Genomic DNA, 15143 nt, shown 5'->3' on the forward strand with positions numbered 1-15143 from the left:
TCTTGTACTTTCCCTGCCACAGCTTTTTCTCTAAGAAGCCCTGGTTCCTTTTAGTGAAGAATGTATTTAGAAACCAAGATTTAGGGGGTAGGCATGATCACTACTAATGGCTTGTCACTGATCCCAAGTCCATTCATTGGACAGAATGAAAGTATGTGTGTAAATGTGTGTATATCTGTGCACACACACATTTGCATCCATAATTATTTCTTGATCTGTACTGTGAAAACTATGAGTTCACACCCAGTATTTCCAACTCTAACCCAACACTGCAAAGTTCTCTCTAGTTTTCTCTGTATTTATAACCCCTTCTAGGACAATGAGAAACAATGGCTCCCATTTTCCTGAATATATTTACTTATTTGATCAGTATCCCTGAACATGAGCAATATTCTACTGCTGCTGCTCTCCTTATCCCATTCAAGTTCTGACACCTCATGATGGGATGTCCTCTGGACTAATGTCTTTCTCACCTTGCTCAGGCTGACAACGCTTATTGGGCAGTCACCACTGCCACCCACTCAGTGGATGCCTTCCCCACCATACCTGGACTTAACCTCTTGCAGGGGTCTCCTCTCTGCACAATTACCCCTCACCCTCATTTGGTCTGACACAAAGTGTAGGCCACTCCTACACAGTTCTTTTCTTCGCTGTGTTGGAGTGACCCCCAGCTCTGGGCCATGAGAGCTTTTACCTTTCAGAGTACCACTTAATGGATTGACTAGTTAGGGAAGGGATGATCAAAAGGGGAGAGTATCAATTTGCATTAATAGTTAAAATTATAGCCTAAGAAAGCCATCATATTTTCTTAAGTGACAAAGTGAGGAAAGGGATTAGCAGTATAATGGGATGGTCAGGGCTTGGAAAAAGAAAGCATCTTCCACGGGAGACACTTCAGTGATAAAGTATATTTCTAAACTTTTTCCCAACCCACAACCTTTCCTGTTAATTATTCCTTATTTCTTCTTTTAGACTTTATCTTCTTAACACAATGAACAAGAATCTAGTACATCTGGCAAAAGGCCTCAATTTGCTAGATGCATGAAAACATATCATATTTCATGTCATTCATCTGGCCTATTTTCCCTTCATCATAAGTATGACAGGTGTCATATATTTTGCCAAAAGCAAAAAACTTTCCTGCACTGGTGGAAAGAACCAGATAGGATTGAGGAGACAGGGCTCAAGTTCTTCTCAGCAACCACCAAACTAAGTAACCTTATATAAGTCACTCAACTTCACTGGCCCCAACTCCTCATGGGTTGTCATAACATAACTGATTATGAATATTTACTGTGTGCTTACTAATATCAGGCACAGCATTATATGCACTGTTTCAAGTAATCTTTATATCAGTCTTAAGAAAGACACACTTTTATTATCCCCATTTTACAAATGAAGAGACTGAAGCTTAGAGAACTTAAACTTGTCCAAGGTTATGCAGCTGATAAATAGTAGACCCTAGACCTCCAAGTCTCAGCTCTTAAACATGATGCCTTAAAGACATTTAAAAAAAAAAAAAAGTTTTCTTCAGTTTATTTATTTTGAGAGAGAGAGTGCACACATGCTCCAGAAGGGCAGAGGGAGAGAGGGAGAGGGAATCCCAAGCAGTGCCCTAAGTAGGGCTCGAACTCACAAACCGTGAGATCATGACCTAAGCTGAAATCAAGAGTCAGATGCTCAAATGACTGAGCCACTCAGGTGCCCTGTGCCTTACAGACATTTTAAATTGCAGGGGTTATGTTAGATGTTAGGTCATTCCAGTTTTAAAATTCTGATTTTAAGAAATGCTTAAGGTATATGAAACAAAAACTTTGCATTATAGTAGGCACTTAGGCATATAAAGTTGAGTTTAGATCTTTGTCCTCAGACAACTAACATCCTATCATCATACTATAATGCACAGCACGTGAAGGAAACAGAGGTGTTGTTGAAGTGATGAGGGGTATTAAGAGAGGCTTTCTGGAGGCAATGCCACCTCAGGTTAGTTTTAAAAAGAAGTTATGGGGGCGCCTGGGTGACTCGGTCGGTTAAGCGTTCGACTTCCGCTCAGGTCATGATTTCACGGTCCGTGAGTTCGAGCCCCACGTCGGGCTCTGTGCTGACCGCTCAGAGCCTGGAGCCTGTTTCAGATTCTGTGTCTCCCTCTCTCTCTGCCCCTCCCCTGTTCATGGTCTGTCTCAAAAATAAATAAACGTTAAAAAAAATTTTTTTTTTAATTAAAAAAAAAAGTTGTTATGTAGTGGGGCTCCTGGGTGGCTCCGTCAGTTAAGCATCAGACTTCAGCTCAGGTCATGATCTCACAGTTCATGGTTTCGAGCCCTGCATCAGGCTCTGTGGTCGGAGCCTGGAGCCTGCTTTGGATTCTGTATCTCCCTCTCTCTCTCTGCCCCTCCACTGCTTGTGCTCTGTCTCTCTCAAACATAAATGTTAAAAAAAATTTTTTTTAATAAATAAAAATATGTAGAAATATAGGTAGCGTTCTAGGCAAAGCAACAAGTCTGTGAGAAGGCATAGTTATCATGAAACAGTACTATGTATTTGGTATGATTGGAGTAAGAGTAAACAGGAGGAGGGAGAAGGAAAATGAAAACATCTTGAGTTATTTATGTATTGTTAAAAATTGAGAGAGGCGCCTGGGTGGCTCAGTCGGTTGAGCGTCCGACTTTCGGCTCAGGTTGTGATCTCACAGTTCGTGGGTTCGAGCCCCGCATCAGGCTCTGTGCTGACCTCTTGCTCAGAGCCTGGAGCCTGCTTCAGATTCTGTGTCTCCCTCTCCCTCTGCCCCTCCCCTGCTCACGCTTTGTCTCACTCTGTTTCTCAAAAATAAATAAATGTAAAAACGAATTTTAAAAAAAAATTTGAGAAAAAAATTGAGTTTGAGGAACAGCTATTCATCAATTCACAAAATTTAAGTATACTGTTTTGGAACTTATGTATTTAAAAGAACGTATTTAGTAAAAAATTTAATGAATCTCTTATTCATACTAGCCCAAATAATACATTATCAAATACTGCGGCCCTGTGCATAAGCCATTCGATTAAGCAACATCTATATAGACTCTTCCTGTAAAAATGACTAAGATTAACCAGGATGGCTAATAGTTCCTCTGATTCATATATTAGAAATTTTTTACAAAAGTGTTTACTGTGGGATGTATTATGCATACAGAATATATAAAACATATTTACAATTGAAAGAATAGAGCAAACAGCCAAGTAACAACCATCCACATCAAGAAATGAAATATTGCCAATATCTAGAAGCCCCATGTGTACCCCTCCTGTATCACAAATCTTGACTTTAACCATCATTTCCTTGTTTTTTCTTAGTGTTATTACCTACCCAAGTATCTCTATAAAGTATCATTTTGCTTGTTTTTTTAATTTTTTAAAGTTTATTTTTTTGACAGAAAGAGAGCAAGTGGGGGAGGGGCAGAGAGAAAGAGAGAGACAATCCTAAGCATACCCTGAGCTGTCAGTGCAGAACCTGATGCGGGTTCTGCAAGCTCACAAACTGTGAGATCGTGACCTGAGCTGAAACTAAGAGTTGGACACTGACTGAGCCACCTTGGCACGCCTTGCTTGTTTTGTTTTTTAATTTTTTTTAAACGTTTATTTTTGAAAGAGAGAGAGAAAGAACACGTGCATGCAAGCTGGGGAGGGACAGAGAGACAGAGGGGGACAGAGGATCCGAAGCAGGCTCCGCACTGTCAGCAGAGCCTGAAATGGTGCTCAAACTCACAAACTGTGAGATTATGACCTGAGCTGAAGTCTAAGACTTAACCAGCTGAGCCACCCAGGAGCCGCTATTTTGTTTTTGTTTTTTTAAACTATGATAATTACTTTTTGTTACTTACAATACTCTAAAATTCATCATAATTGTATATATTCACACTATATTCATCCTATAGCTCTAGTGTTTTCACTGTATTGTGTATATATACATACCAGATTCACTTACTACTGATAGACATTTGAGGCTGTTTCCAGCTTGATGAAAAACACTATTATGAAAATTCCTGGTTCATCTGTGGAAGAACACAAGTTATAGATAAGGTGCAGCATCAATATTCCTAGGTAAAACTAAATTGTTGTACCAGTCATCTGCCACTGGCAGCATATATGACTTACCTTGGCTCCACATCCTCACCGACACTCAGCAGTGTGTCTAAACATTTTTGCCATTCCTGGTGGATGTTCAATGGTATTCATTATGGTTTTACTTTGAACAAAGTTTTCATTCACTGATGAGTCCTATTTGATGCCCAGATGGGAAACAATAAATCTTCATCTCCAGATTATACTACATATAAAAATTCGTTCCAGATGCATGGTAAATCTAATTGTGAAAAGTAAACAATAATGCTTCTAGAAGAGTGTTGTCCAGAACTTTCTGCAACAGAAGTGTTGTATAAATCTGCACTTTCCTATATGGTAGCTGCTAGATACATGCGGCTGTTGAGCACTTCAAATGTCTAGTGCAAGTGAGGAAGTGAACTTTAAAATTTTATTTAACTTTTGACTGTTTAACTTTATAACAATGCAAGACCTCTGTTCATTAAAAGATACCATTATGAGTAAGAGGGAAAAGGCAAGCCATTGAGGAAGAGAGGTTGCTTACAAAGACAAAAGACAACTCCTACCCAGAATATATAAAGAATCATTTAGGTCATGAAAACAAGGCAGATAATATCCCCCACCCCCCATCCCCAGCCCCTCTAAGATAGGCAAAAGAAACATATTCTTCAAAAGGGAAATATTCTAATGCTAGTAACTATATGACAGCCTGTAGGGAACCATGAAACCATGAGAGATCATTATACCCAACAGAATGACTAAACTCAAAAGACAAAAGAGAAACAATTACCAAGCTTAAGCAAGAAGATGGAGCAACTGGAACTCTCACAAATTGCTAGAGTAGTTTTGGATAACTGATTGACAGTATCTATTAAAGCTGAACACATGTATAACCTATGGATCAGCAATTCCATCCCTAGGAATATCCACCCCCCCCCACCCCCGCCAAAACATATATGCACACACTAGAAGACAAGTACCAGAATGCTCATGGAAGTATTATTTGTAATAATCCCATTCAGGAAATAATGTCTATTCATTCAATAGAATGAATAAATACTATAAAATCTAGGAAACAAAAAACCCAATTTGTGGAGTTGAAAGTCAAAGGGGGAAGGGGTAGTAAGGAGGTCAGGAAGGGGTGTGAAGAGAACTTCTTGTGGGTCAGGTAATGTTTTCACACTGGATGTGTTCACTCTGGGTAAATCCACTAAACTACATACTCAAGATATATGCACTATTTAAATTTTTTTTTCCCAACGTTTATTTATTTTTTGGGACAGAGAGAGACAGAGCATGAATGGGGGAGGGGCAGAGAGAGAGGGAGACACAGAATCGGAAACAGGCTCCAGGCTCTGAGCCATCAGCCCAGAGCCTGATGCGGGGCTCGAACTCACGGACCGTGAGATCGTGACCTGGCTGAAGTCGGACGCTTAACCGACTGCACCACCCAGGCGCCCCATGCACTATTTAAAAATGCTTATTATGCTATAATTTTTTAAAGTTTATTAAAAATGTTCCAGTAACTTCTGGCATAGACATCATAGGTAGAACCTTCTATCAAATAGGGCTTTTCTGGCTATAGTGGCAGAAATCCAATTGAAACTGTCTTAAGTAAAAGACAGGAAAAGTATTGGTTTAAATATCTAAAAAATACACGCCCAGGAGAGCCGGAGAGACAAAAGCAATCATCAGGTGTTTGTCCCTCACTCCCCTCATTTCTGCTCTTTGTGTGAGCTTTATTCTGTCAGGCACTGAGGCAGTCATTTTCCCATGCAACTCTGGACTCACCTCATCTTTGAAGTCAGCAATGGTAGCGGAAAACTTTTATCTCTTTAAGTCTGACAGTGTCAGAATTGACCTAGGTTAAGTCGCAAACCTTTCCTGGAGCCTATTCAACCCCATTTGAACCAATGGACTAAGTAGTGAAGGGGTACTTTTCCTGAAAGAAAACCAAGGCACTGGTCCTAGAAGAGGGTAAAATGAATGCAAGAGAGGCAAAAACATCTATATATTTGGAGGAGATAGAAAAGAAAAAAAAAAACACCTTAATTTGTAGTTTGTTCCTGAGTTATGTCAAAACTTTGTTAATAAAGGTACTATATTGTTTTTCCTATCCAAAGCATCCAAGCTGCTTTGTGAAAATTTCTGAACTACTGGGGGAGGGAAATCAAATTTCTTATCAAATCTGACTCCAGTCTCTCCCTCCTTGACTGTATCTTGCATACTATGGTCAAATAAATCTTTCCACTATATGGCACTAGTAACTCCAGCAAAGAAACCACATTCCCAACTGAAGGGGAAGATTTTTAGCCTACCACTCATGGTCTTCCATCATCTCACCTGAACTTTTTTGGTTACATTACACGACTCCCTCTGTGTACATGTAGCCAGTGCTCTTAAGTGTTTGTCACGGTCACTGATCTATGTTAAAGTATTAGGATGCAACTGACATTTAATGTGTCCATCAAGAGATAATGGCATTAGATTTCTTACTTTCCCTTTCTGGCTTTAAAGGTATAATAAAAATTACTTATGAATTCTAAATTTGATCCTAAATATATAATGTCTTTTCTAAAAGTCAATATTATTAAGTTTATTTTTATTTAATTCGAGAGGGAGATAGAGAGCAAGCTGGGGAGAGGCAGACAGAATCTCAAGCAGGCTCCATGCTGCCAGCACAGAGCCTGATGCGTGCCTCAAACTCACTAACTGTGAGATCATGACCCAAGCCGAAGTCGAGTCAGACGCTTTTTTTTTTAATTTTTTTAAATGTTTATTTATTTTTGAGAGAGAGAGAGAGACAGAGAGACAGACAGACAGATCATGATCAGGGGAGGGGCAGAGAGAGAGGGAGATACAGAATCTGAAACAGGCTCCAGGCTGAGCTGTCTGCACATGGCCTGACTCGAGGCTTGAACCCATGAACTGTGATCATGACCTGAGCCGAAGTTAGATGCTTAACCAAATGAGCCACCCAGGCACCCCAGAGTTCCAGACGCTTAACTGGCTGAGCCACCCAGGCGCCCCTAAAAGTCAATATTATTAAACTAAGTTTATCCTTCTGAAAATAAGACAATGTAACTTCATGATGAAGTATGAGAGATATAAACTACTTTCTGTTAGAACTACTTTCTCCATGTCATTCATTTTTTACCCATGAATGAATTATTTAATTTCAAATGCTGTTTCTTTATTGGAGTATATAAAAGAAGTCAGGGTCGGGGCGCCTGGGTGGCGCAGTCGGTTAAGCGTCCGACTTCAGCCAGGTCACGATCCCGCGGTCCGTGAGTTTGAGCCCCGCGTCAGGCTCTGGGCCGATGGCTCGGAGCCTGGAGCCTGTTTCCGATTCTGTGTCTCCCTCTCTCTCTGCCCCTCCCCCGTTCATGCTCTGTCTCTCTCTGTCCCAAAAATAAATAAACGTTGAAAAAAAAAATTTTTTTAATAAAAAAAAATAAATAAATAAAAAAAAATAAAAGTCAGGGTCATACATAAGCTACCTGGATCTTTAACCTCATTTAGGCTAAATGTCTCCATCTTTTCACCTCAGCTAAAACTGACTGAAATAACCAATTCACTACCTTGCTAAGGTTTCAGAATTAAAGTGATTTTTAAATAAGAAAACAAAGAGGTGGGGCACTTGGGTGGCTAAGTCAGTGAAGTGTACAACTTTGGCTCAGGTCATGGATTTGTGGGTTTGAGTCTCATGTCTGGCTCTGTGCTGACCACTCAGAGCCTGGAGGCTGCTTCAGATTCTGTGTCTCCCTCTCTCTCTGCTCCTCCCCAGCTCGCACTCTGTCTCTGTCTCTCTCCAAAAAAATAAATAAATAAACATTAAAAAAAAATTAAAAAAAAAAGGAATCGTGGCATAAATGACATTACTTTTAAAATATGAGACTGAATTAAATGTACAAACGTATCACTATTTTTATTTGCATTTAAGCCAAATATTCTGTGAGCTAGAAAGTCAGACAATGTATGATCTATATTTTATATATTAACATAAATATCAAAACAAAGTATAGCAATATTCTGTTACTCAAATCCACAAATTTTTTATCTAGGATACACTATTTATAAAACTAACACCTCCTGCAACAAAGCCAACATTATTAGGAGAGTTGTTTGAGGAGTTATTTTTTAATGGTTAGAGTGCAGACAATTTTCCTCATTAAGAACCTGTACAGGGATTTACCACCAACCAAGAATGTGGTAATGATAATAAAATACATATCAATTCAAACATTCAAGACAAAAGGACTTATTTTTACTTAAGCCAATAATGAATTTTGAAAATATATTAAAAAATACCCTCCCAACCACTGTTAACACACTCGTTTATGCTTTCACACAGCATGTTTCAGGAGTTTTCATTTTCTGTGCCTCCACAGGTCTTTCTACTGGGGCAGTTATCAATCATCTTCTTTCTCAATATATGTCTTTGCATTAACCCGTGCCATCTGCCTGGCCAGGTACCTATCTCTAGCCGACATTACAGTTTCTTCATTATTTCGCTTTGCAAACTTGTTCCCCACTTCATGTGGTCCCTCTTGTTCTTTGCCCATCTCTTGGTATTCCTCTGTGAGTCTATGTTTTGCTCCTACTGATGTTTCAGAACTGGAGGGTTTCTCTGGGTTTCTTTCTTTGTCCATGTTTCTCATTTTATTGGATTTTTCCTGGTCAAGAAACCTATCCTTTGCCCTAGAATTTGGGCTGCTTTCTTTTTTCTCTCGGTTTCTTTCTGAAGACTGAATACTTATTTCTCGTTGTTCTCTATGTCTGTACTTATCACTGTTTTCATATCTTTCTTTCCTTGCTTTCACATGCTCTTCTTTGCTTTTCTCTTCCTTCTCTCCTCCTTTCTCACTGTATCGATCATGATTATTTCGTTGTCTCTCTCTTTCTTGTTCTCTTGGGGAATATTTCTCCCTGTCTTTCTCCCTTTTCCAATCTCTGTCATTTCTTTCTCTTTGGTCTCTTCCCCTCAGTTTATCTTCTTGTTCATGCCTCTTCCAGTGGGAATCTCTATGGCTGGCTTCTCGGTGCCTATGGGAATCCTTCTTTTCTTTTCGGTAATCACGGTCATTGTAATAGTTCTCATGATCCCTGGATTGTCTCTCTTGGTGCTGATCTTCCCTTTTCTCATGAACTCTTGACTTGGACCTTTTTGTGTGGCATTTGGTACTATGCTCTCTTTCTTCACTAGAAGACTGTGAGTGGATTTGATTCCTCTGATGTTTAGAGTCACTCTTGGAGGTCTCTGTGACCCTCTCCCTTCTTGCGTTTGCTTTTTTATTTTCTTCCATTTCATCATCCTCACTGCTATTAACATCAAAGTCGCTATCTGCATCTGGGTTTTCCTCTACTTGCACAACAGTTTGGAGAATGCATTTCTCATGTGGTATTCTGTTCTCTGAACTTACTTCATCAGAATAACCCCTTGATTTCTCTTCCTTTATTCCAGACCTTAAAAAAAGTAACATTTAAAAAATGCCACATTATCAATTGTAGTAAGCACATGAAATGTTCATATAATTTTTCTCAATACTTAAATTTAACTACTAAATGTGAAAAAGGTGCTATTTACCTTATGACTATTGTAAACTAGTATTTTCTAACCATTCAGGATATTTTCAGAAAAAGGTAGAAGTGAAATAGAGAAAATTAGATTGCTGTATTGGACTGCTAGAACCTTCAGACAGGAGTCTGTACAAGGTTTTTGTTTTTGTTAAGCATGCCAATAATTGGGAAAAGTAAGATATATTCTGTATCTAAGTACTATTTTCATAATATGAAGTTCAAGTTACAGCTCTTTGTTGGATTTTTCTCTTTTTAAAAAATTTAATAATAGTCCTGGGAATAGATGAAGATAATTTTTTTTATAGCAAAATGCTGGCAAAATCTAATTCTTAAGTATCACTAAGTAATTTGTCTTATGATTAAAAAGGCATGAGCACCTCTCCCTTGGCACCTATCACAACAAAATGGGAATATATGAATCTACTCGATTACAATCAATAACACTAAAAATTGTTCATATCACCTACATTTTCCCAGCTGATAAATGTGGTTAATTTATCTACATTACTCACACATTCATTCTTACTAATCACTTAATAATTATACTAATAGAACAACAGTGGTTCTTTGGGAACTGGCAGCAGAACTATCTTCTAAAGGATTAACAGGAATTCTATTACTAGACTCTAAGAAAAGTACAATATTAAATGACATTAGGGAGTTTCATGGCTGGCCTCACAACTGTTCTAGATGAAACTCTAACAGAAATTCTAATTCTCCATTCAAAATCTCTCTTCAAATATACTTTCTTAGACTCATAATTTTCATCAATTTTGTAATCAAACCTAGCAGTTGGCAGCAAAGGAGGTAGGGGTGGAAGTATAAATCTAATTCCTTCTCTTCACCTTTACTTCCATTCTCCTGCCTCTCTCCTTTTCCCAGCAACACAGACACAGATCCTCTAATCTGAATGTCTCTGTTCCAAAAACCATTTACTCAGATACAAGCTTAGGACAAATTCTCTTTTACCTTCAGCTATATACTTATGAGAGTCATTTAACCATTCCTACAATACTTTATAATTTTATTTTAAAAACCCTCCAACACTTTCTTTTTATACCGGTGCTAATGGAAATATGTACAGAAATAGTAATGTCCATATTTGTGCCATCTGCGGTAGCCACTAGCCATATGTGGCAACTGTATTTGAAATGTGGCTATTATAACCAAAATTTTATATTTTAGTTATAATACATATATTTTTAATGTTTTATTTCTTTTTTGAGAGTGAGAGTGCAAGCGGGGGAGGGCCAAAGAGGACAGAGGATCTGAAGCAGGCTCCACGCTGAAAGCTGATAGCAGTGAGCCACATGTAAGGCTCAAACTCATGAACGCGAGCCAAAGTCAGACACTTAACTGACTGAGCCACCAAGGCGCCCCTAGATTTTATTTAAATAGCCACATGTGACTACTAGCTACATATTAGAGAGTGCATTTCTAGCCCTAAATATGTGAATCTTACATTTTCTGGAGGCCATGTCCTATTTATGAAAATAAACTACTTCTTATGAACATACATGTAGGAATCCTGAAGAATAGAAATAATCTTGAACTAAATCTGTAAGTTTTTAATTAAGAAAGTGTAAATCCTTTGCAATTCAATCAGGTCAGGTTTGGCTGACAACACAACATGCAATGCTGCAATCTTCTATCTTTCAGAGGGTTAAAATAATCCTACAACCACAGATCATGAACAGAATTTTTCTTCTAAATATTCCATATGCCATGTCTCACCTGGCTTCACGAAAGCTGCATGTAGGTACTTCCTCTTCACCAACTGCTTGATTTAACAGGTGTCTATAAAATCCACTGAGATCTTTCTGCTTGGTTACATCCAAACGGGCTGAGAGGGAAAGCAAACATGAGAGGAATATATTCAACAAGGCACAACACAGTTCTGTTTTACAGGTGTAGAGTATGTAACATACAGTATATAAACTGTAGACAGAGTTGGCAAACTATAGCCTGCAGACCAAATGTGGCCTACTGTTTTTGTAAATATATTTTTATTGGAATGTAGCCTTGTTCATTTGTTTATTAAGGCTGCTTTTGTATTAAAAGGCAGAACTGAGGAGCTCCAACAGAGATCATATGGTACACAAAACCTAAGATATTTACTTATCTGGTCCTTCACAGAATATCTGCCAACTGATACTCTAGATGAACACTTAATACATCCTTAGAACATTAGACTTGATTTTCTTCTATTTAAAGTTGATGAGCATTTGTCAATTAAGCTATTTATATGTATACATTTTACTTAGACCTTGAGAAATGACCATGAGTAGAAAGGACTGAAGTAAAGCACTAAGACATTCTTTGGCTCCTGCACATCTTTTTCTTTTTTGAATTAATGTTATGCTTTTTCTAAATGCCCACCCAGTTAATGTTCCTTGAGTGGTATTACTCTAGTTTTCTAAAGCCAGAAAATATAACTAGGATTTAAATCTCAGTTTATATTGCTTCTGACCAAGATTATGGTGTTATGATTTGTAATAAAAGTTCTTACATTTAGAATTTTTCTATGGCAATGACTCGTAATGGTCATAGTTTTAAACCACAAAATGAGATATATGAAAAGTCCAGTAGAAATAAGTTACTGAGAGTACAACTGTGTTTTTACTCATAATCTCTTCAACATTTTATAATACTACAAAACATCATATCTTATACCTTAAATCTATATACATAAATTAGGACCACCACATTATAACCTAGAAGTTCACGGACAGAGCAAATGGCTAAACCAATTTGCTGCTTCGGTTTCCTTCTACCCTTCTCCCTCTTCTATTTCACCTTCAAGTGCAGCAGCCCTTTTTTCTCTTTCTTCCTCTTCAGCTCTCTCTTGCAGTTTTTTCTTATAAGCAGATGTCACAAATGCCTCCTTATCATCAAACTCTCCCTTCTCCATCTCTCGTTCTCTCTGTATTTTCTTTTCCATTCTCTTTTCCTGTTCCTTTTTTCTGATCTCAACTGCTTTTAGTAAGTTGTGAATATACTTGGGCTAGGAGGAAAAATAAGATTATTTAGGGAAGAATCAAAAATAAAAATTAAAAAATATTGTTTTTATCATGAATTTATTAAGATAAAAATGGCTAGTCCAAATAGGCGGGACTGTCATCCTCTCAAAATTCAATATAAATTTACTAGCAAGAGTGAAACTAAAATTCTTTACAATAAAAATTTAAGTGTAAAACAAATTATTCAAACTGCTATTTTATTTTTTTTTATTTCAAATTAATTTTTCCACTGTGTTTTCACCCTTTTCACAGGTATTGTCTCAATACTTCAAGTAAGTGATTCAGAAGGTTCCTACTACTTTTTCCATTAGGTGAAATATGCTTATTTAAAAGAATAGCTTTAATTTTATACTACCACCCTACCTGCACATACTATAAGATGCAAAGATATCTGTCTGTGCTTATGAAAGACAAAAAGTGATAGAAAATGTGAACGTATTTCAAGCTCCCACTCTCAAGTATTTTTTTCAAACTAAAAATATGATCACATGTGCAGATGATTCTGTTACCAGCTAGAATGCAATAAAAAAATGAGTGAATGATAAAACACAAAAATATGAACAGGAACAGGAGTTACTAGTACAGAGACTTTCTAAGAAAAAAATTTCCAAAATGTGTGAAGGTTTTAAAGCAAAAAACACAACTTGTTGTTTTTATTGTTAGATAATTTACTCACTCCTGTTAGGATACTTTTAGTAGGGTTTCCTGGGTTCTAAATCAAACCTATATTATCTGCAACTAGGGGCTCTTCTTCACATTTCAAATACCTAAAAGCTTTTTCTCAGATCATCCTCATGCTAAAATAAGATTAAGATATAAAATACAAGTCAAGGTCAAAGAAATTTATACTTTTCAGCTACAAACCTTTCGGTCTTTTCCCAAAAGCAATTTGGGATTATTTTCCTCCCTTTTTTTCTGCATTTCATCATAAATACTGTCATATTCATATACAGTGGAATCTTCTGCAAGGGCCTTCTGGATTTCTAGTTTGGTCTAAAACAAACAAACACATTTAAAAAATGAGCCACTTAATACATACCAAAGAAAGTCTTAAGTAATTTTTCTCAGAGAGGATCATGAATCATATATAGATCATAAAAATTCTATCAGTCACATTTTAGACTGAAAATATAAACATCAGTCTGAAGCCAGGCTGCTTGGGTTTGAATCCCAGGCTCTATACTTAGCTACTCTGGGAAAGTATGTGTAATCTTTTTGTGCCTCAGTTTTCATCAAAAAAAATTGAGGATAATAATTGTATCTACCTTCCAAGTTGTTGTATTATCTATTTTATATAATTCATTCATATAGGATTTTTAAAAACAAACAACAAACAAAACCTCAAACCAAGAGGTTTTGGCTTGACAATAGATACCTATCAAATATTGCATTTAATGATAACATTTAATAGCTTTTTCAATGAAATAGGGAGTAAAATAATGTTGCTATCATCAGTTCTGTGCACCTGAGGTTCAGATAAAAGAACAGAAAGAAAAAGAAAAAAATGTTGTCGAGCTATTAAAAATATGCCATTTCTGGTGGCTCAGGTCACAATCTCACAGTTTGAGTTTAAGCCCCATGTCAGGCTCTGTAATGACAGTGCAGAGCCTAGTTGGGATTCTCTCTCTCTCTCTCTCTCTCTCTCTCTCAGTCCTTCCCCTGCTTGAGCACGTGCTCTCTCTCAAAATAAATAAACATTTAAAAATAAATAAATAAATAAATAAATAAATAAAATATCCCATTTCTAAGAGCATTTTACCTTAGATTTAGTAAATATAATTAAGTTAGTATTCTTTACAATAAAAGTTAGTTTTGTATTAAAGCAGAACACAAGAGCCCTTTCTCACAAATAGACATTAAAAAAAATTAAAAAAAAAAAGAAAAAAGTGGTTCTGGACAGCTAAGGTTAAAAATGAAAGTAGATTTGAGATTTATGCTTTAAGTAAGAAAAGATAACACAAAAATGTCAAAAGAACACAAGGGGCACCGGACTCAGTTGTTTAAGCATCTGTCTTTTGATGTTGGCTCAGGTCATGATCTCACAGTTCATGGGATAGAGCCCTGCAATAGGCTCTGTGCCAACAGTGCTGAGCCTGCTTGGGATTCTCTTTCTCCCTCTCTCTCTGCCCCTACACTGCTTACACACTCCCTCTTTCAAAATAAATAAATAAACGTGAAAAAAAAATTTTTTTAATATTTTAATTTATTTTTGAAGGAGAGAGAGAGAGGCAGACCATGAGCAGGGGAGGAGCAGAGAGAGAAGGAGACACAGAATCTGAAGCAGGCTCCAGGCTCTGAGCTGTCAGCACAGAGCCCGATGCGGGGCTCGAACCCATGAACCGTGAGATCATGACCTAAGCCAAAGTCGGATGCTTAACCGACTGAGCCACCCAGGTGCCCCCCTCAAAATTTTAAAGAACACCAGAACACTAGATGCCTACATTATGTTGGAGAAGTCATCAG

General features: G+C 37.4%; 2 protein-coding genes across 5 annotated transcripts in view; one reads left to right on the plus strand and one right to left on the minus strand.

Moving 5' to 3' along the window:
• SLC6A4 (solute carrier family 6 member 4) overlaps positions 1-15143 on the plus strand; it is a 66105-nt gene that overhangs the window by 49301 nt on the left and 1661 nt on the right. The window lies entirely within an intron of this gene.
• The window catches only part of NSRP1 (nuclear speckle splicing regulatory protein 1), a 61909-nt gene continuing 54748 nt past the window's right edge, over positions 7983-15143 (minus strand). For all 3 annotated transcript variants that reach the window (XM_025916727.2, XM_086686429.1, XM_086686430.1), the window contains 4 exons: positions 13545-13673; positions 12457-12664; positions 11395-11503; positions 7983-9546 (listed from right to left, as the gene is read on the minus strand). In XM_025916727.2, coding sequence (XP_025772512.1) covers positions 8493-9546; positions 11395-11503; positions 12457-12664; positions 13545-13673 — 1500 coding nt within the window. In that variant the 3' untranslated portion in view covers positions 7983-8492. The remainder of the gene's footprint in view (positions 9547-11394; positions 11504-12456; positions 12665-13544; positions 13674-15143) is intronic.

The sequence above is a fragment of the Puma concolor genome, chromosome E1, assembly GCF_028749965.1.
Source record: "Puma concolor isolate L17-30 chromosome E1, mPumCon1.1.hap2, whole genome shotgun sequence".
NCBI lineage: Eukaryota > Metazoa > Chordata > Mammalia > Carnivora > Felidae > Puma > Puma concolor.